A 20565-nucleotide genomic window follows, 5' to 3' on the forward strand; every position below is an offset into this window, starting at 1 on the left:
AAAAATGGACTGATATCAATTTATATGTATGTTGCATTTTTACTGCATTTGCTTAAAAATAAGATTTTTCCCTAAATATTATTAAATGAGGTCACATACAAGCTACAATATCTGCAAGCTAATGGCTAGAGTTGTGATATGAATTGTAATAACGTTATTAATACAATATAAATACAAAAAAGGTTATATAAATTATCTTATGGGTATTTGTAAAAAAATTGGATTTAAATATAAATGGATCTTATCAGATGTTAACATTGCAATATTATTTATTACAAAAGGTTATATAAATTAACTTAATTGATATGGGTAAATAATAAGACCCAAATAGAAATGGGTCTTATGTGATGTTGCACATTTAATTGAAAATGAGTCAAAACATGGCTCAATAGAGTTCAAAAACAAACACTATTTCGAGCTTAAATTTGGCTCAATTGAAGTTTGTGCATTATTCAATTTGAGCTCAACTGTGTTTGACTAAATTTGATTTTTTTATTTAATAAGTTTAATTTTTAACTAAGTTTACTTGTTTAATTTATGAATCATGTTTATCAAACTAAATAATAAATAAAGTTTAAAATGAATGTCCAGTTTGTTCCATTTACATAATAACATATAGTTGTATAAATAACATGGTAGGAAACACCATAAACTAAAATCATATCATTCACAAATTACTTTAGGGGATTTTATCATGTCATAGCTATATTTTGGTCCAAAATATAGCAATAAAATCACTCAGAATTAAAGACAAAAGTAAAATATCATGCATGCAAACACATCCCCTTTTTCAATATTATTCTTTTTTGTCTCATAAACAGTGTCAGTATTCTGCTTTATGCTTCAGAAATGATGCAATCAATAGCTTGTTTGCATATACTGGTCATTGTGGCTTCTGGTCCATAAACCTGAAACCATAAGATCACCACAATTACACAACAAAATAAAAGACAAACCTGAATTTTGTGATATAATGTTGGACTAGACTGCGATCGGGGAGCCTCCAATCGCCGGTCCAATCACCAGGGAGTTCCATTGTTAATGGGGTATAGGAAGAGTGAAAAGTCACATGTGAGACACCATGTCTTAAACCAAAACCTTAATACAATAGTTTCATGGCCTTTTACACTTATAAATTCTTTCAACTTCTCTTCACATATCCAATGTGAGACTTCACACTTGAATAAACCCAATACATAGATATAAAAACTTACTTATCAGCTCCTCTCCAGTATTGAAATATGAGGAGAAATGTAAATTTCTTGATTTAAAAAAAATTATTGAAAAATAACTTCAAATCAATTTTTGTCACGTGTTGCAATCTTCACCCGGGTATCGAAGAGGATCTCAATCCAAAAACTTAAAAAAAAATGGTAGAGAACTCTTAATGGAGACACTCCACTTGTAATGCTTTGAAATCCCTTTAGGCTTAATGCAAAAGCTTTAAGGTTAAGAACTAGTCACAAGATTTCTCAACAATTTAACCCATTTAAGTGTACATATTGACTACAAATCAAAATGCATTCAAGGGGTGTTTGGAAAAGCTTATATAGCTTATGAAAATATTTTATAAAGAAAACTTGTTAGTTTCCTATAAGCACTTCTTAAATTATTTCGACAAGCTTATCGGCAAAGTTTATAAAAAATAAGCTATTTTTAACTTTTTTCACGAAGCGTTAATTAAATCATTGATCTTTGGTCAACGGCTGGGCACAGTCGTGGTACGCTTAAATGTGAGATTCGGAGAAAGATTATCATCCATACCTGAATTGGTAGTCCCAATTCTTCGCCCAATGCAGACATTTTTGCCAAACCGGTCTGATAGTTTGGACCACCTCTTCTAACATAAATGTTCATTCTCGCTGCTTTAAGCTTCGATTCCTGTACAGCGACCGGGACCGATGCATGAGTGTCAATTTAAGAACTTGAAGTGGAACAAGGATACACCTAGAATAGCATACCTTCTCTTTCAGCGCTCGAATAATACCACTGAATGTGGTAGCAACGTTGGTGAAGTTTGCAATGCCACCTCCAATAAGAAGGGCTCTCTTACGGCCATCGGGGTCTGATGTAGCACACTGCAAGACAGTCGAGAGCATGATTTTAAAAATTGATTTTTAGTGATGAAGGGACTAGTTATGACAAGTTAGTTAAACTTGAGCCACAAGAAAACCAATTGGTTATGATTTTTACATCGATTACGACTCTTGCATACTGCAACACCTCGTCCTCATTTGGAGCTCCACTGTACTCGGCATAGTTTCCAAGCTCTGATGCATAGCCTAAATCTCCAACCTAATCAATAGATGGTAGATTAAGCCATCAAAATACCTACTAAGAGATAACGTAACTATCACGGATCGAGGTGATCCTTTATTCACATTTTCTACCAGAACTGAAATAAATCCGCTAAAGCACGACAACTTACAGTATCAGCATAAATAACACTTGCACCACCTCCGGCTACCATTGTCCAGATGCGTCCTTTTGGGTTTAATACGGTAAATTTCAGGGATGCACTTGTCTTCGACATGAAAAAGAATATACTTTAGCAAGATTTATCATGTGATAAGGATGATAGTCTTTCTCAAAAGTTTATCTTCCCGATTTGATTGGAATGGTAACGGGAAAAACTTAATTCTGATAACATTTCTCAAAAAATTTAGTATTTTCCAAGTTCTTACTGTAGCCTTATATTTTACATAGTTCCGGCCGGTGGTGTTGCAACTTGCAAATATCACCATTAACTGTCTCTAAGAAGAATATAATACCAAAGATTCTCGAAATCCTTCGAGTGAAATCATGAAATTCACTTATGCATATTTCTAAAGATGTGATCTGCAAAGATAAGCTTAATGTATAAGAAACTCTCCTTCCCTCTCAACATATGCGAACATAGAAATTGCAGGTAATAATAATATGAAAATGACTACGCGAATAAAAATACCTTCTCATCGAAAGAATTAATGAAGCTTTCGGCAGGGCTCAGAACTCTTCCAAAAGGCAACGGAAACTCGATCTTGCCCCACCTGAATGCATAACGACATATAGATTGGGTAAAAGACAGCAATATGCATTAACTGCTAAATTGCACCGATTTCAAAATTGAACTATTCTGAAGATCAATATCAAAAGGACTATACTTGTTGAAGTTCTTGAATGCAGCAGTGTCATCTAGTTCCCCTCTCATATCCAGTGGATATGGCTTCTCGTTGACCAGTGTAAACGGATTCATCTCGAGAAAGCTGAAGTCGAGATCTGAGGAGGATATGGGAGTAAAAAAAGGTTAGAAATGAATATTGTGAATATAGGAATAAGAGTGTGCAAGGGAACAAAGTCTTGCAAGTTATATTCATAACTCTCTTGAAACTAATCTTGCGCAATTTGGCAAGTTAAAAAAAAAAGAATTAAAATCACATGTTAAAGTTCTAAAGCACTTTACGACTCGGCTTTCCAAATTTCATATTACGCTTCAGGTTCTGAAACAATCGGATGATACAATAGTTTGTCAACCTTGTTAATTGCATACCTTGAAAGACAGCAAACACCCCCATTATGAAATCGCCAATTATTCCTCGAATCTGAGAATTGAAGGTAGAATAAGCACTTACTGGATACAGAGCAACAACAAAAAAGTATTGAACACAAAGAAGCATCATCCTTAAAATGCAGAAGTGTGAAATCTATGATGTCTGAATGAAGATAGGAGAATGTTCGGCACCAAAAGGCATTTAAATGCATCCGGACTATACTTAAAGAGCGGCCTACTGCACAAGGCTTCCACCTAGTGGGCAAGATGATAGATGTATGCAGTCTTACCTCTGATGGGGGAGAGACTATTTCAAGGATTTGAACCCGACACTAAGCAGCAACCTTCCTGTTATATCGAGACTCACCCTCACTTCTAGACTATACTTATCCAAAAAAATCACCCGATCACATCTAGACTTACGTACCTAAATAAAGTGCATCCACACTATGCAGTCACATTAATTAACATCACCTGATGACGTCTTCACAATATGCAAAAAACACAAGAAACTAATACAAACATCATACAAGTGCCGAAATACTCACCTCCAAAGGAAGTGTAGCAATCAATGGTGCACATGCTTCTAGAGTCATAGTTTTCTCGGTCGGAAGGAATATAGTTTTAACCTATATGTGATAGCAATCATAAATGTCAGGTTATGGGGGCATCAAGCTTCATTTGTTCTTACTAGCACAATTATGGAAATACATGGGCATCGAAACAAAAAATCGGATCAAAAGCAAAAGAACACCACAATTTAAGTGCACATAATCAATACCTTATCCCAGTTCTCTTCAATTTCTATGCCTCCACATTCTGAGAAGCTGATAGTACACCCCAGCCTTTCGGAAACAATAGAGAGGTAATACTCGTCATCATGAGGCACAAATGGTTCAACAATGAATGTAGTTATAGGTGCCTTGCAACCACCTATCTCAACCTAAGAAATAAAAATTATACAATGAGGCGAGTGTGTATTTTAAAAATGTAATAGGAGCAAATATTCGCCGATGATCAAGAATAAAAGCAGGAGCTGAAATAGTAATGCCAAAAAGTGACAGCCACTCCCTCCCCCATGCTTCTTATTGAATCAAGTCATTGGTATTGATATATTATTGATGATCTGTGTTATACTTGACATGCTCTATCAATAAAATTTTGCCCCTGTGTTTATTTTTCTAGTTTCGTCTCTAAGAAGGATCTGTGTTTGTGAGTTGAGTTTTGGAGAGGAAGGAAAAAAAAGAGAAGGTTCAGAGTCATTTCACAAGTGTATTTCATGGCTATAAAATCTTCCATTTTCATTTCTTTCCCGCCAAAATTCAACTCGCAAACGGACCCTAGAGTCGGTTTGCAAGTTTGTTTTCGGAAGGGAAGACTTCAGAGTCACCTGACAAGTATTCCGTTCCCTCCGTTACCCTCCAAAAATCAAGTCGCAAATAGACCCTAAATAAAAAGTTACTTAATGACCATATAACCACTAAAAAAATTCATGTGCATTTATCTAGTCTTATTCATTCAAATAAGAAGATCCACTCATCACCTATAACAATAAAAAGGTGTTGTCACATGATATCTTATATGTGTCTGATGTGTCCCTATATTTGTCTGATGTTATACATAGTCGGTCCTAAGCTTAACTTTCTCGAATCTTTATTATATGGATCAACGATTCTCCCTCTATCTATATCTATATATAAAATCAAGAATTGAGAATTAATAATTCTATAGCAGCAGAGCAATTACCTGAACACCAAGGCGAGTTTTAACAAACTGAGCCACTTGGGCTATATCTAAATTAAGAGCAACTAAACCACTCTTTCCACGTTTCCCAAACAACATATCAGGCTTCACAACCAACTTGGTCGTAGAAACCCAAGGATATTGATTTGTCAACTCAACAAAATCAGTTGATTCTGTCACCTATGCAAAAACAAAAACATATATATATATATATATACATCAAATATAACTAACGAATTAAGGAACATAAAGAACAACATAAAATGATCACATGCATAAAGTAAACTTATGAAAAAAAAGTATATATTTTTAGTAACCTGAGCTGAAAGGGTATCAAGATGAATTGAAGCAATGCGTTTGAGATGTTCTTTGATGAGATTCTTAGAGTGGAATTCTCTGATCTTTTTTCTAGCCATTTGAGGAAAAAGAGTTAAAGGGTCAAAGAGTGAAAGATAGTGGAAGAGATGCTATGAAAGTGTCAAAGGTGATATGAAGTTATGAACTATGAAGTGGTGTTATAAGTCATTAGATGTTTATTGTTGGAATAAGCATTGGACGGTGGGACATAGTGGATTGGGGTAGGTGTTGTTTTTATCTGTAGGAGTATAATTATGCTCACTCTTGAAGAGACTATGAAGAAAGAAAGAAAGAAAGAGGAAGGATTTTTTTGTCTGAAATTATGTTTCACACTAATGATATTAAACTAAAAATAGAAAAAATATACTTAATTTTTTTAATTAATATTATATATGGTTTAGAAAATAGATTCTTATGATAAATAGAGTAGATTTTTTTATTATTTAATACAAGAGAATAAGGGGATAAATGAAATATATGTTTTTTTTATCTTTTCTTTGTTTGATTGTGCAGAGATGAGAGAAATGGTGTTATTACTTAAATATTGTGATATTTTATACTTAAAAATTAAAATAAAAAATATTGATTTTTGTTAGTTACTAAAAAAAGTAATATACTTAAATATTGTGATATATATATATTATTTTATTTGCTAATTACTAGTCAATAATTATAAGAATGATTATTTTGAATTAGATAGAAAAGGAAAAGATAAAATTAAGATATCAATTTTTGAATGATTTATTGACATTTTATATAAAATTATATTTTATCTCTCACTTTCTTCTCTTATATGTTTGTTTTGTAGTGAAAAGTGAAGGCGTGAAAGGGGTGGAAAGAAAAGTGGAAAGAATTTTTTGGGATATAAATTCAATCTTTTTCTATGAAACTCCATTTTTGATTATGTGTCAAAAGCTTAACCAATTAAGCTAATTTTGAAAGGTCAATTGTATTTTCTAAAATGAAAAATGTCACATTTTCTTAATAAAATACTCAAAATAGAATGATATGTGCCACTTATTAGAGGAGGTGAGTTCAATATATATTTTTCCATTTTAAATCAGAGTAAATTATGTTACTTTTATAAATATTGAATTTTTATTTGGGTTAAGTAAGAGATAAACATCTCAAGATGTCAATGTTGTCTCAACTATGTTCTGTTTAATAAAATGGTGATACATTAAAAATTATCATATAATTTTAATTTTTTTTCCACCACTTAATTTGTTTTTAATAAATATTATAATTTTATTGGATAAGACAAAATTTGGGTCACATTTTTTAGACAAATAATCTTTTCGAAGGAGTAGGTGGATAGGGGCATGATAGACTTTTTAATCCATTAAATAAAGGACATGGATTTTACTTTGGACAAAAGATGTTTTGCTTGTATAAAAAATATATTAAACACTAACCAGGAAATGTGATTGTCAATGAGGTGATTGCTCCAAAGTTGATTGTCTCATTTTGTTTTTAAATCCCAAAATATAATTATTCTTTCTTCCTTGTCAAGTGACTAACCCCACTAGCTTTTGAATATGTTGAATTTGCCTACCAAAGAAATTTAAAATGCAATTGAATAAATATTTAATAAAAAAATGCAAGCAAACACCATAGGCTACAAGCATGAAAAAACACCAACCAATATTATATGATTTGGCTAAGCCTCTCTCTTTATTTTCTCAAAGGAAAATGATATATCTTCCTGTTATATTCTCCTACTTATCCGTCTACCCACAAGAATATGACATATGTCATAAGAATATACTTTATTTATTAATGATTGATTTATAAGTGACATGTGCCACTTTCTTGTGGATAGGAAGATTTAGTAGAGGATATAACATTACTCTTTCTCAAATAAATCTAAAGCGAAACTGGATCAAATATTGGAGGACCCTCACATTTTAGTACCGGAGGGTCTCACGATCCAGTATTGGATTGTTCACTACTAAAGAGGATTTCGCCAATGATAACAACATACATTCAACTACATATGTGTCTGTCTAAGTAGTCTTAAGTAGGATTTCTCCATATTAATTGTGATTTATCTTTTATTTGCCATGTTTGTTTATGCAATTTAGTTAGGAAATACAAATTTTTATCTTATGCACTTATATCATATTACGAAGGTATACTATGTAGAAGTAATAAATTAGTAATGATAGTGTATAAAACTCATACACTATTAGTATATACATCATTTTCTCAATTATTAAACTACACATTTTACATTTTGTGTGTGCAAACACTAGTTTTTGTAGTATACATATGTGGTTTGTGAGCCTAGTCACAAAAGTGTAAATTTATCACTTCGTGTGCTCATGGAGTAAAAAACATGGAAGAGAACTAAAAGCTTACTGTATTTACCTCATGGCCTAATAAAAAAGAGAAAAAATAGGTATATACCTACAATATATAGTAGATAAGGATAATGTATTATTCATAATTTATATTTAATTATTATTAATTTTGCAAAAAAATAATCTAAATAAATAGTAAATAATATAACAATGTGTATAAATATATACACTGACAATACATAAATATTATACTTAATAAAAAATGGGATTAAATTTTAAATCTTATTGAATAGGTCTTGGGTCCAATTCCCAACATGGAGGGATAACAAAGATATTCTCATACTTATTTGTGTATACTCATGTGACTAGCGAGTATTTATTGATCCACAACAATTTTTAAGTTCAATTATCTATCTTTATACTTTTTAATAATTGATCTATAAAAATATGTATTAGGTGAATAATGATACATACTAAATGTATGATAATTTTTATCATATAATTTAAACATTAAAATTTATTATGAAAAACTTCACTTATTATATTGTCATACATTTTTTAACAAAAAAAAGTTATTATATATCCTATTATGCCTTTGTAATTCATCCTTCCACTTAACTCCACAATTATTTTCTCTCTCACTCCAAAATAATAAGGGTAAGAATATAATGGATAAAGAAATAATTAATATTGACTTGAATATTAAGAACAATGGTAAAAAAAAAATGAAAAATATACAAGAAAAACAACTTATATAAAAAATGTAATCTCAAACTAATAAAAAACTCAATATATATAAACTAAGATATTTTTATGTCATCTATTATAGATAATTTTTATGGCAATTTTAAGTATTTGAGTCACATGTACTCTCACATTTCACTTTAGATGAGTAACAAAATAAGATATATTTTTTATAAATTAAGCATCTAACTTATATTAGGAAATCACTTAAAAAAAAACAAAATTTCACATTTTTAAAATATTGAATTGTTTTTATATAATTTTTAATACCACATAATCATATACAAAAAACACAACTTATACCTTATAATAATCATTTTTGTAATCACTCAAATCCAACACACTACGATTCATTCACCATCTCCGTCTCCGATCCGAATCAGGAACTCGGTCAGTGTTCTTCTCTCTCTCTCTTCCGATCTCGATTTCAATTTTCAATTTTCGATTGATTCTTTTTCTCGATCTATCATACTTCACAGTAATATCTCTAAACTATACAAATCACATGTTACGTTTATTCTTATAGTCTTCTCATGACTTTGAATTAGAACCCTAACATGTGTATTTCTATGCATATATGAATTTTGCTACTGTTTTTTCAATTTGTTGTTAACCGATTATGTATCCAACACTAGCGAACCATATAAAATGAATCTATAAATAACGTAGTTAGGGAGCCATGCTAAATCATTAAAATCGCTATATTATTTGTCAGGGATCACTCTTCTTTCATGTTATAATTTATTTTAATGATTTATTGGAATGGTAATGTTGTTGCCTCGTGACCGGGTTGAAATCCTGCCTCTCTGCTTGTTGAGGTAGGGTAAGGTTGTGTATATCGATTCGTACTGGATGGGAGCGCCTTGTGCACCGGGCTGCCGTTTTTTATAACTTCCTAATAGTGAGATCTCTATATATTTAGGATCAAGGAAAAAATAAGGAAGATTAAGTTATCAATTAGCACACAGCCTTTGAATTCCTCATTCTTAATCTTTCAGTCTTGTATCATCAGGATTTCATTATGTTAGTGAATTTCTCTTTCTATCCCCATCTGAAATAGTTTTCTAAACTTTTATAGTTTATTTGGTATTTTTGCTCCAAAAGGAGTTACTCAAAAACATTAGAGTATAGTGCACATCCTATATATTTCATTAGTTGCATCTAAAATTAGCATAATCATGAGGCAAAATTTCAAACTTTGTTCTACAAGATAAATAATCCAAAATTGAGTAACCATTGCTCTTGGGAAGATTATTTCCTATATGATGTCTTCTCACTTGCACCTCATTTTAGTTGTCAATTAATCCTGTACTACAAGTATTGGGAATTATAATCTAAAACATAAGTAAAATTACGGAATAAACATCATTGTTTTTTACATAACTTAAATTGTGGGATCCTGTAATCTACAAGTATTGGTCATCATATCTCTATAAACCATTTGATCTCTTACAATTTGTGTGTGTTTGACCTGTGTTATATGAGCTCTGAATTGTAGTGCATTTGGTTGTTTTGCTTCGCTTTATCAAGCATGGTATGTATGACATTCATATTGCTTTTTATGACAGGCTTGGTGATGGAATAAAGCTTTTTATTCAATATAAGCCAAGTTATTGGGTTATTGTGTGATAATAATCTATGGGGACAGAAAATCCCGGTCGTTCGAGCTTCCCTGCAAGACCTGCTTCCTCACCTTTTGCTGCTGCACAGACTATGACACCTTTTTCGTCCACCGGTCCAGCATCTGGATCAGAACCTACTTCTTTCCGACCTACTCCTCCTGCTCCTCCTCAGACCTCTACGCCATTTTCATTATCAGGAGGACCTATGGTGAGACCAGGGTTACCCAGTTTTAGACCTGGACCGCCGGGCAGGTTTAATGACCCATCAGTGCCTCCTCCTCCTCCACCAACATCCAATGTGTCACCACCTGGTGGGCCTTTCCAGCATTATCCAGGACAGCAGTTTTCTACAACAGCACCACAAGCACCTCCACCACGTGCTTCATCCATCATAGGGCAACCATCATTCCAACATCCTGTAAATCAAGCGCCGGCTTTTCCAGCATCACTTCCTCCTCAGTCACAGGCACCTTTTGTTCCAATGGGGTCTCCCCCACCAGGTGCTACTCCTGCGCCTTTGGGTTCAAATGGTCCTCCTCCCGTGTATCAGCCATCTTTTCCAGGATATGCCCGTCAGCAGCCTGGTACAGAAATGCAAGCTCCTCCACCTATGCATTCCTCGTTCCCTGCTAATCAAGGAAATTATGGATCTGTTCCGCCCACGGCATCTTCTCCATTTCTACCTCATCAAGGACAAGGAGGCTATGTTCCATCTCCTCCAATGGCTGCTCCACTAGGCATCCATCCAGCACAGCAGCTAGGATCTGGACCCCCTATCGGTTCCACTCAGGGCTTGGCTGAAGTCTTCAGTTCACTCACAATGCAAACTCGTCCTGGGACGATGGATACATTATTTGATGCTAAAGAACTTCCAAGGCCATTGGATGGTGATGTAGAACCAAACAATCTAGCCGACATGTATACTGCAAACTGTCATCCCAGATTTCTACGACTCACAACCAATGCTATTCCTAGCTCCCAGTCCTTAGCTTCAAGGTGGCATCTGCCTCTTGGAGCAGTTGTATGCCCACTTGCAGAACCTCCTGAAGGGGTTTGTTGTCTCTTTACCCTTTTTTGTTGAGCAGTAATATACTAGTGTTGTTATTTTACTTTGTTCATCACTCTTCTTTGTTTTCAGGAAGAGATACCTATAGTTAGTTTTGCACCAGCTAGTGTTGTACGCTGTAGAAGATGCCGTACATATGTGAATCCATATATGACATTTACTGAAGCTGGAAGGAAGTACCGCTGCAATGTCTGCACCTTGCTTAATGATGGTACTTTTTACTTTCATAGCTTCTTCCTTTGCTTTACAGTAAGAAAACGGAAGGAACCAAGTCTATTACTAGGAGATATCAAATATGTTATTTTAAAGTGACCAAAAACTTCAGCCAGCACATTTTTGTAATGGGAAAATAATTTCTTAGTGGCTCTGAAATTTTATTATTTTCTCTATTGTTCATGTTCTATTGGATATAACGAGTGGGACTGTCGTTAAAAGAATGCATATACACAGCCCATTTACCTTTATAACATGGAATAACTTGTCAGTGTCGTGGTGGCTAAACTTGCTGTCAGACCTTCTGAATCTGCATGTTCATGTCAGTTGTGCTGAATGTTTATTACTACCATGATAGGTGGATCATAACTCAGCTATAATATGAAATGAGACACGTAACCTGCACTCATAATTAAGAACTTCTCCGATGAAAGCTACTTATTTGCATCAAAATATATCATGCATATTGTCATTTATTGAAGATTATCTCTCATGATGTTAATATAGAGTCCTTTTCTCAGTCCCTAGTGAATATTATGCGCAATTAGACGCCACTGGTAAAAGAGTTGATTTGAATCAACGACCTGAGCTGACAAAGGGTACTGTAGAATTTGTTGCCCCTGCTGAATATATGGTGCGACCTCCTATGCCCCCAGTATATTTCTTCCTCATCGATGTTTCTATATCTGCAGTTAGAAGTGGCATGATTGAGGTAAGCACTTTACTTCTAGCACAATGTGTAGCTTGTACTTCATTCTACTAAGATGCATGCATTTGTTAAATTTTGATCTCAGCTACCCTAAACAAGAGTGTATTGTAATGTGTTTTGTCTGAGATAACTTTATTTAGGTAAGAAAGTGTTTTGCTCGTTAAAGAGCTTGGTAATTTGGTTTTCTTTTTCTGTCAAATTTAGACATCGTTTCTTTTTTATGATTTTAAGGATTCATTTTTTCATTCTTTGAGCAATTCAATGTAGCTCACAATAATTGGTGGAGCTTATATATTATGTCTATCTGGGGGTTGTGTGTTTGCATTCCCATATTATATGTGATTATGTTTAGGTGATTTGTATAGAATTTCTTTTGTATAGAAAAATCATGAAATAGTTACTTTTTGAAGATTGATTTTTATGTTAGAATGCTTACCAAAAGAAACTTTACTACCTTTATTTTTGTTTGCACATTGCACGGATAAAATTGGCCAATTATATTCAATGGTCAAATGTTGAAAATGAAAATGCCCAGAGTTCTGGGGAGATACCTGTGTTGGAAAAATGTTCCTCTTGCTAGGTGTACCCAAGGCCTTTTCTGATCTCCTCTCTTTGTAATGTTCTTGTATGTCATTTTTACTCGTATTCTTCTTTCAGTTTCTCTTGGAGTTTTCACTTCTTTAGGAATTTGCATGATGGAGAAGTTACCAGAGTCCCTTTTGGTTTTTGCTTGAAAGTTGAAACTGTCCAACTCTCCACTGACAAGGATAACAGAGCATGGTCTCTCGATTGTCCAGAAGTCCTTTCTTGCAAATCTCATTGTCAATTCCTCATCAGATTGCCTAATAGAGATAGATTCCTATCGGATAAAGACATCTGGAAATCCATCCCCCAAGTTCTAACTTTTTGTCTGGACTGCTATTGTTAACAAGATTAACACTAATGACACTTACAAAAGCGAGTACCTCTCACTGATTATTTCTTAATATGTGTTTGATGTGCTGTTATAGATTGTAAAACAGAAGTCATCTCTATTTTCATAGTTCAGCTGCGGACTCTTTTTGGAATCTTTGGACAGGACTTGGTTTGCCATAAGGATTTATATTAGTTTCTTCTCACTAATTTTATAGGCTCTGGCTTCTGTAAAGATGCTAAAATTCTTTGGCTTTATGCTCTGTTTGCTGTGCTTTGGTGCCTCTGGTTGGAAAGAAATGCCAGAATCTTCATGGGAACTTCTTCATCTATAATTAACATCTTGGATAGGGTCATTTTTATGGTTTGTTTGTATTGTTCAGCCCTTGGCTTCTTTAGAGGTGTTTCCTTTATGGATTTGTTTGATAGGATATCCAATCCTCCTCTCTTGTAATACTCCTTCTTAGCAAATTCTTTTGCTATCAATCAATTTTGTTTTTGCCCAGAGTAACATTTACTTACCAGAAAATATCTTTCTGGTCAACTTCGGGTTATAGAAATGCATTTTGCATTTGGGGTTACTGAACATTCACTTCGGTCCAAATTTTTTTTCCACTGTGCAAATGATGAAATTTCAGCTTCAGGATGCATCTGTGGGTATTATCCAAACATGCAATTTATTATGATATTGTGATGTTATTGTTAATGTAGGTCGTGGCCCAAACAATAAAGTCATGCTTAGACGAGCTGCCTGGCTTTCCAAGAACTCAAATAGGGTTTGCAACTTTTGACAGCACAATACATTTCTACAATATGAAGGTATGCAGTACTATTAGACTTACATTGTTAATATATCTTCATTTTCCCCTTAATTTGCCAAATTTTATTTTGATTGTTCCATGTCCTGTGTTTTGCAGTCATCTTTGACACAGCCGCAGATGTTGGTGGTCTCAGATTTGGATGACATATTTATTCCGCTGCCAGATGATCTTCTTGTTAACTTGTCTGAATCAAGAAGTGTGGTAGAAAACTTCCTAGATAGTTTACCATCTATGTTCCAGGACAATGTTAATTTGGAATCAGCTTTCGGTCCTGCTCTTAAAGCTGCATTTATGGTTATGGTATGTTTGTCCCTTTTCAATTTTCTGCAGTGAATTTTATTACAATATGTTAATTTATGCTAGTTTTTCCCCATCAAATTGGATATAATTTGCTATTAATTGAAACTAAGTCACACAATTTATCTGATTCATTTCATCTGAGAATGATTGGATCAGTGATATTGAGTGTTGCGAATGCAAACTTAGTTTTCACCAAGGATTAAGTTTTAACAATAATTGGAAGGAATGTTGTAATGCACTTTAAAAAATTTCAGCTCTGTTGGTTCCAGAAAATTTAAAATCTATAAAGAATTATGGTAGGAATTGGATTAAGACCTGTGGTAGTTTATTATATTTTTTTATTTAAATTTCTTAATCTAACTAAGAAGACAAAAGAAATGATAGTTGGAACTGGATGGCCCTATTTATAGAATTGTGATATTTTGACAAGGCACTTTACTCCAGTCAGTGAAAGCTTGTGCTGGGTATTTTTGAAGCAAGTAAAATTGCCCATATGTTTGGTATTTTAAGGGCTTAGGGTTTAGATGATAAAACAACAAAGTGCATACTCCCCAAATTGGCATATTTTAGGTTTAAGTATTTAACATCATACATTTACAAATCCAAGATCCAAATGGGGCTTAGAGTATTGCTGGCCACACTGAACTGCAATAGTCACTGAATCAATCAGACCACTGGGAGGCAATTCACATGCAGAACAGTGGGACCTACAGACATCCGAACTTAAGGGGACACTATTCACTGGAATTTGTTGAATTTCATTGCATGCTTTCCTGTGCATTTAACACTTTTGTTTCATTATGCATTACATTATTTGTAAGTTGCAACCTTTTCATACCTCTGTGCAGAGTCAACTGGGAGGAAAATTGTTGATTTTTCAAAACTCACTGCCATCTCTTGGTATTGGCCGCTTGAAATTACGTGGAGACGATTCTCGTGTTTATGGTACAGATAAAGAGCATGGGTTGAGATTGCCGGAGGATCCATTTTATAAGCAAATGGCTGCTGAGTTTTCTAAATACCAAATCTCAGCAAATGTGTATGCATTCAGTGATAAGTACACTGACATAGCGTCCTTAGGTAAAATTTTACAATTTTTTCTAACTTCACCATGCCATACTCTTAAAGTGTGAAACCTGATGCTTTGGTTTAGAAGACTTTCCATTTATATATCTGCAGATTCTTTGTTGACACAATATTTTTTTATGACATGACTTGTCACCATGATTTATGGACTTTAACTAAGTATGTTAAAATTTGCTTAGGTGACATGGTCCCGTGTTTATTTTAACATGCTTTTGGGGTATTAAAACCTTGTAAATTAATATCCCGGAGTATCTTTTTATTGCACATACACAGTCTGCACTCTGTAATTGATATATGACAGGCTAACTTTTGGTATCCTTTTTTAAGAGTTCTACATTGTGAAGAATTAGTTAATCACTTTATTTAGACCATTGAATAAATCTAATTGAATGACTGCTAGATTTTCCCTTGATGGTGTTGTGATTAAAGATTTGTGGAATATCAACTCAGTGTGTCACTCAAGGATGTGTTTGCCTAAAGGGTTATCTCCCTCCTTCCCTTCCCTACTGGACTGTAAATGCTTAATTGGAATTAGCAGTTTATGGATGTATAGTTATTATCTTAAAATAATGTGTGCATGTTCCCCCTGTAATCTGTTTGATTTGGTTCTCAGCTTAAGTGGCTTTCTAAGCACATAGTCTTGTATGCTAATTATCTTATGTGTGACAAGTTGAATTATGTATTTATAATTTGTTGTCTATCTAGGAACTCTGGCAAAGTATACTGCCGGTCAAGTGTATTACTATCCAGCTTTCCAATCAGCCATTCATGGGGAGAAATTGAGATATGAGTTAAGAAGAGACCTTACCAGAGAAACTGCATGGGAAGCTGTAATGCGCATTAGATGTGCAAAAGGTCTGTGGGTTTATTATGTCTTTAAAGTTCTTACCCTGTCTCCTTTTTTGTGTGTCTGCCATGTCTTGCAACATACATATATCTAGGTGCACATACAATTGCTGATAATTATTTTTGTTTCTAGGTGTTCGCTTCACAACTTATCATGGAAACTTTATGCTAAGGTCCACTGATTTGTTAGCACTTCCAGCCGTAGATTCTGATAAAGCATTCGCCATGCAGTTATCTCTTGAAGAGACACTGTTGACCACTCAGACACAATATTTCCAAGTTGCATTGCTGTATCCTTTCTTCAATAATTCTTGAGATGAGTTCAAATACGTGGACAAGTTTAATTATTTATTATGATTTTTAGTCATGTTTTATGATACTACTAATAAAAATTGAAACATAATGACATTCTTAATTTCTTACTATATAGGCATCTATGTTAATCATTGGACTCTTATTTAGTATTAAGAGGTTCACTTTAACAATTGGAATATTGTTAAATTATCTCCCACCCCCTAAAAAGGTAAAAAATATATTATCTCTGTCTGAGATGCTATCATTGGAAAGTCAGATGTTTCTAAAAAGTGCTTGCATCTTCTTTTCTTTGCTTCTTTTTTGGCGTTGCGCATGAAACCACCACAAAATATAATAATGTGCTTTTATTTGCTTATTTCAAATAACATTTGGAGCATCTTATCATGATTGTTTTTACTTCTTCTTCTCCACTTTTTGACATTTATGTTGATATTCAGTTAAGTTTGTTTAGTCATGATATGTAGAATGAGTTTTTTTTTTGTAAATGGTTTGCATCCCTAACAACAAGATAGATATACTGCATCTTGCGGAGAAAGGCGTATCAGAGTACACACAATGGCAGTTCCAGTAGTTACAGACTTGGGAGAGATGTATCGTCTGGCTGATACTGGTGCAATTGTATCTCTGTTTAGTAGGCTAGGTAGTGTAAACATGACTTCTTTTATAAGGAATTCATATTCGGTTATCGACCATAGTTGCTTTCATCTTCTTTAACACTTGCTTCATACTTGCAGCAATTGAGAAAACACTGTCCCAAAAACTTGAAGATGCACGGAGTGCGGTGCAACTAAGAATTGTGAAAGCCCTCAAAGAATATAGAAACCTGTATGCTGTGCAACACCGCTTGGGCAACAGGATGATATATCCCGAGTCTTTAAAGTTCCTACCACTGTATGGACTAGCTCTCTGTAGATCAACGCCTCTCCGTGGAGGGTATGGAGATGCTCCAGTGGATGAACGATGTGCAGCAGGACACACAATGATGACTGTACCAATAAAAACACTGTTAAAACTTCTCTATCCTAGCTTGATTCGAGTTGATGAATATCTCCTGAAGGTATACATCACTGCCTTTGAAAAGTTACCAATAAAATGGTTAGTTTGTCAGCTGCTTGAATTATTTCTGCTTGTACGGTTTCCAGGCATCTGTACAGGCTGATGACTTGAAAAGTATTGAGAGAAGGATACCTTTGAGTGGGGAGAACTTGGATTCTAGGGGTCTTTATATATTTGATGATGGCTTCCGGTTCATCATATGGTTTGGAAGGGTGATTTCACCTGATATAGCTAAGAAGTTACTCGGGGCAGACTTTGCCGCAGAATTATCAAAGGTATTGTATATTCATGTAGTACAAAAATGGGCTCATAATAGGTGTTTTTTTGGCACTAAGGACATCATTTTTTTCTTCCAATTTTTTCTTCTCTATTCCATATTTGCGTTGGTTGTGTCTTGTGTGTGTATCGTATCATATTGGTCTTGCTTGCCAATTTTATCGCGGATTTAAACTGAAAACAATGTTGTTATCTTTAAGATATCAAGTATGAAATAGTTATGATTAATATAAAATTCTATGATCATCATCTTCAAGATAAAACATTTCATTCATGGGTTGAGTTTTTGTGAAAGTCATATGTTTACCAAGTTTATTCACAAGTTTTGTTTTGTAAAGTTGACTTATATGTGGTAGAGTAGAGATGTTTCTGATGTATTCCTCTAATCCTGTATGTCTTTTTGAACGGAATTTGAAATCTGTCCGGTGTTGTATGTTTTGTTTCCTTTGTTAGGCTACTTTGAGTGAGCATGATAATGAAATGTCAAGGAGGCTGATAACGGTACTCGAGAAATTAAGAAGCTCTGATCGTGCATATTACCAGTTGTCCCACCTTGTGAGGCAAGGTGAACAACCCAGAGAAGGATTCCTTCTTCTTGCAAACCTTGTTGAGGACCAGATGGGTGGTAACAGTGGGTATGCTGATTGGATGATACAGATATCACGACAAGTGCAGCAATCCTAATAACTAGGTACTGATTATAATATTTTATCAGCAACTTTAACTTAATCATGGAGTCTAAAATAAATATCGTGTTTGTAGCCACTGTCCTTAAAGTTCAAGTGGAACTTTGTTTTTTGTTTTAGTAGCTAGCTATGAAGCACCGATACGGATACGGGTATAAAATATATTTGGGTACAATACGTTTGGGGTATGCATATAAAATATGTACATAAAATCTATAAAACATAATAAACATTTATATATATATATATATATATATATATATATGCATTTCCTATTAATTCTCTATTCAATGCGTGTGTTTTGTTTTATTTCTCTTGCTATAAGTCCACTTAGAAGATTGTATATTATATTTCTTTCTTCTACTTAATTGATCGTGTTATGTCTTTCTCTCTTTTAAAATACTATTGTGTGGTATTCTGGGTGTCTATTAGGTATTGGGAAAATATTTTAAGCCCTTGTTTGATTGATATGATTTTAAGAGGAAAGAAGATAAGAAGATAGAGAAGTGGGTTGTAGTTGTAAAATACAATTTTACTCTTCAAAATCTCTTCCAAAAATTAAAATTAATATAACAAGGGTACTATTGTCAATTTATGCAAAAATTCATCTCTTTCTCTTTTCTCTCTTTCTTTTTTCTCTCATACCAAACAACCCTTTAAATTCACTATCTTTCTCACTTTATTCTCTCTGCTTATACTTTATCTTCTTAACTTCTCTCATACCTTTTTCTTCCTTAAACCAAAGGAAGTATAAGAGTATCAGGAAAGTATCGGATTTATAAATTATTTATTTTTCAAAAATATAATTTTGATACGTTATGGATACGTATCGATGAATTATTGGAGAGTATCAGTGTCGGACATGAATACGTGAAGATTATTGAAGTATCCGAGCTTCATAGGTAGCTTGAGTGCAGGGTGTGTATTTGATGATAATGTGAGCCACTATTTCATTTTTGAGAGAGTATAGTGTTTTAAACATAATCAATTAATCATACATCTATTTTATAACTGATTCCCCTTCGATAGATTCTGAGGCTAAATAAGCAGTGTTTTTGTCAGGGCTTGTTATCCCTTTCCTAAGTGAGGACCATCATTTTCTACATTGTGCATTGGTGCTGAGCGTGGATTCTTGACTTGGCTAAATTGGTCGTGATTTGTGAGAAGATGCTTTAGGTATGTTGTTGGTTCATCCCGTGGGTGTATCAATTAGGTGAACTTTTTTTACCATAATCTTTTATTTTCAAACGTGCTTTGCTGTCTTTAGAGAGAGAAAGAAATAACTTTTTTTTTCTTGTTATGTTTCTTTGTGAGATAAAGTTGTCATAAAGTTTCATGTTTTGTTTTGTTGTTATCTTATGGTTGATTCATTCATTGTAGAAAAAGATAGTAGACAGAGAGAAGAGATAACATGTCACTACTCAGTCTGAAATTCTTGAATTTTGTTTACTGGAGATTATTTATTCTGATTATGACATTTATTATAGTTTGGAACTTATTCCTTTATCCCCAAATTCTTTTTGGAATAAATTTAGAGCATTTAATAAATATGCATTGTGCTAATTAAGTTAGATGTACTATACTAATTAAATTATCAGTTAACCCCTCTTTAACAGGTCATATAGTGTAACCCAAAAGGAGATGTGTATTATCACTTCATGTTCATTTGCGAGTTAAGTTTCGGAAGAAAATTAAAGAAAATAAGAGATATGATAGTCATGAAATATATTTGTTAGATGATTCTAAAACATCATTTTTCCTTTATTTTTCCTCCAAAACCTAATTTGCAAATGAACCCGAAATCAATCCGGCTTAATTTATTGTTATAATCATCATTTTTATGTTAATTTAATAAACAATTTTGTAAGTTTAGATCGCTCTATTGTTCCCTACTAGGCCCAAACTTCGAAATCTTCCTCACCCAATTTGTCAGCCCATCACTTATTTTCTGCTCCTTGGCATGTTGGCAATTTTACATGTT

At 33.7% G+C, this 20565-nt stretch overlaps 2 protein-coding genes across 2 annotated transcripts; one reads left to right on the forward strand and one right to left on the reverse strand.

Moving 5' to 3' along the window:
• Positions 661 to 5781, reverse strand: LOC109328946 (ATP-citrate synthase alpha chain protein 3). Its single transcript, XM_019562592.1, has 12 exons — positions 5590 to 5781; positions 5276 to 5452; positions 4311 to 4472; positions 4078 to 4158; positions 3530 to 3581; positions 3144 to 3258; positions 2948 to 3029; positions 2429 to 2524; positions 2194 to 2295; positions 1962 to 2078; positions 1765 to 1881; positions 661 to 908 (listed from the first exon to the last, which is right to left on the reverse strand). The coding sequence occupies exons 1-12, from the start codon at positions 5686 to 5688 to the stop codon at positions 837 to 839; spliced, it is 1272 nt and encodes a 423-aa protein (XP_019418137.1). The 5' UTR covers positions 5689 to 5781; the 3' UTR covers positions 661 to 836.
• LOC109329814 (protein transport protein Sec24-like At3g07100) lies at positions 8962 to 20081 on the forward strand. The gene is made up of 14 exons (XM_019563656.1): positions 8962 to 9066; positions 10245 to 11349; positions 11437 to 11575; positions 12099 to 12289; positions 13910 to 14017; positions 14116 to 14319; positions 15168 to 15399; positions 16111 to 16260; positions 16385 to 16541; positions 17079 to 17206; positions 17301 to 17623; positions 17709 to 17897; positions 18352 to 18589; positions 19648 to 20081. Exons 2-13 carry the CDS (start codon positions 10315 to 10317, stop codon positions 18580 to 18582), a joined length of 3087 nt encoding a protein of 1028 aa, XP_019419201.1. The 5' UTR covers positions 8962 to 9066; positions 10245 to 10314; the 3' UTR covers positions 18583 to 18589; positions 19648 to 20081.

The sequence above is a fragment of the Lupinus angustifolius genome, chromosome LG16 (assembly GCF_001865875.1).
Source record: "Lupinus angustifolius cultivar Tanjil chromosome LG16, LupAngTanjil_v1.0, whole genome shotgun sequence".
In the NCBI taxonomy this organism is placed as follows: domain Eukaryota; kingdom Viridiplantae; phylum Streptophyta; class Magnoliopsida; order Fabales; family Fabaceae; genus Lupinus; species Lupinus angustifolius.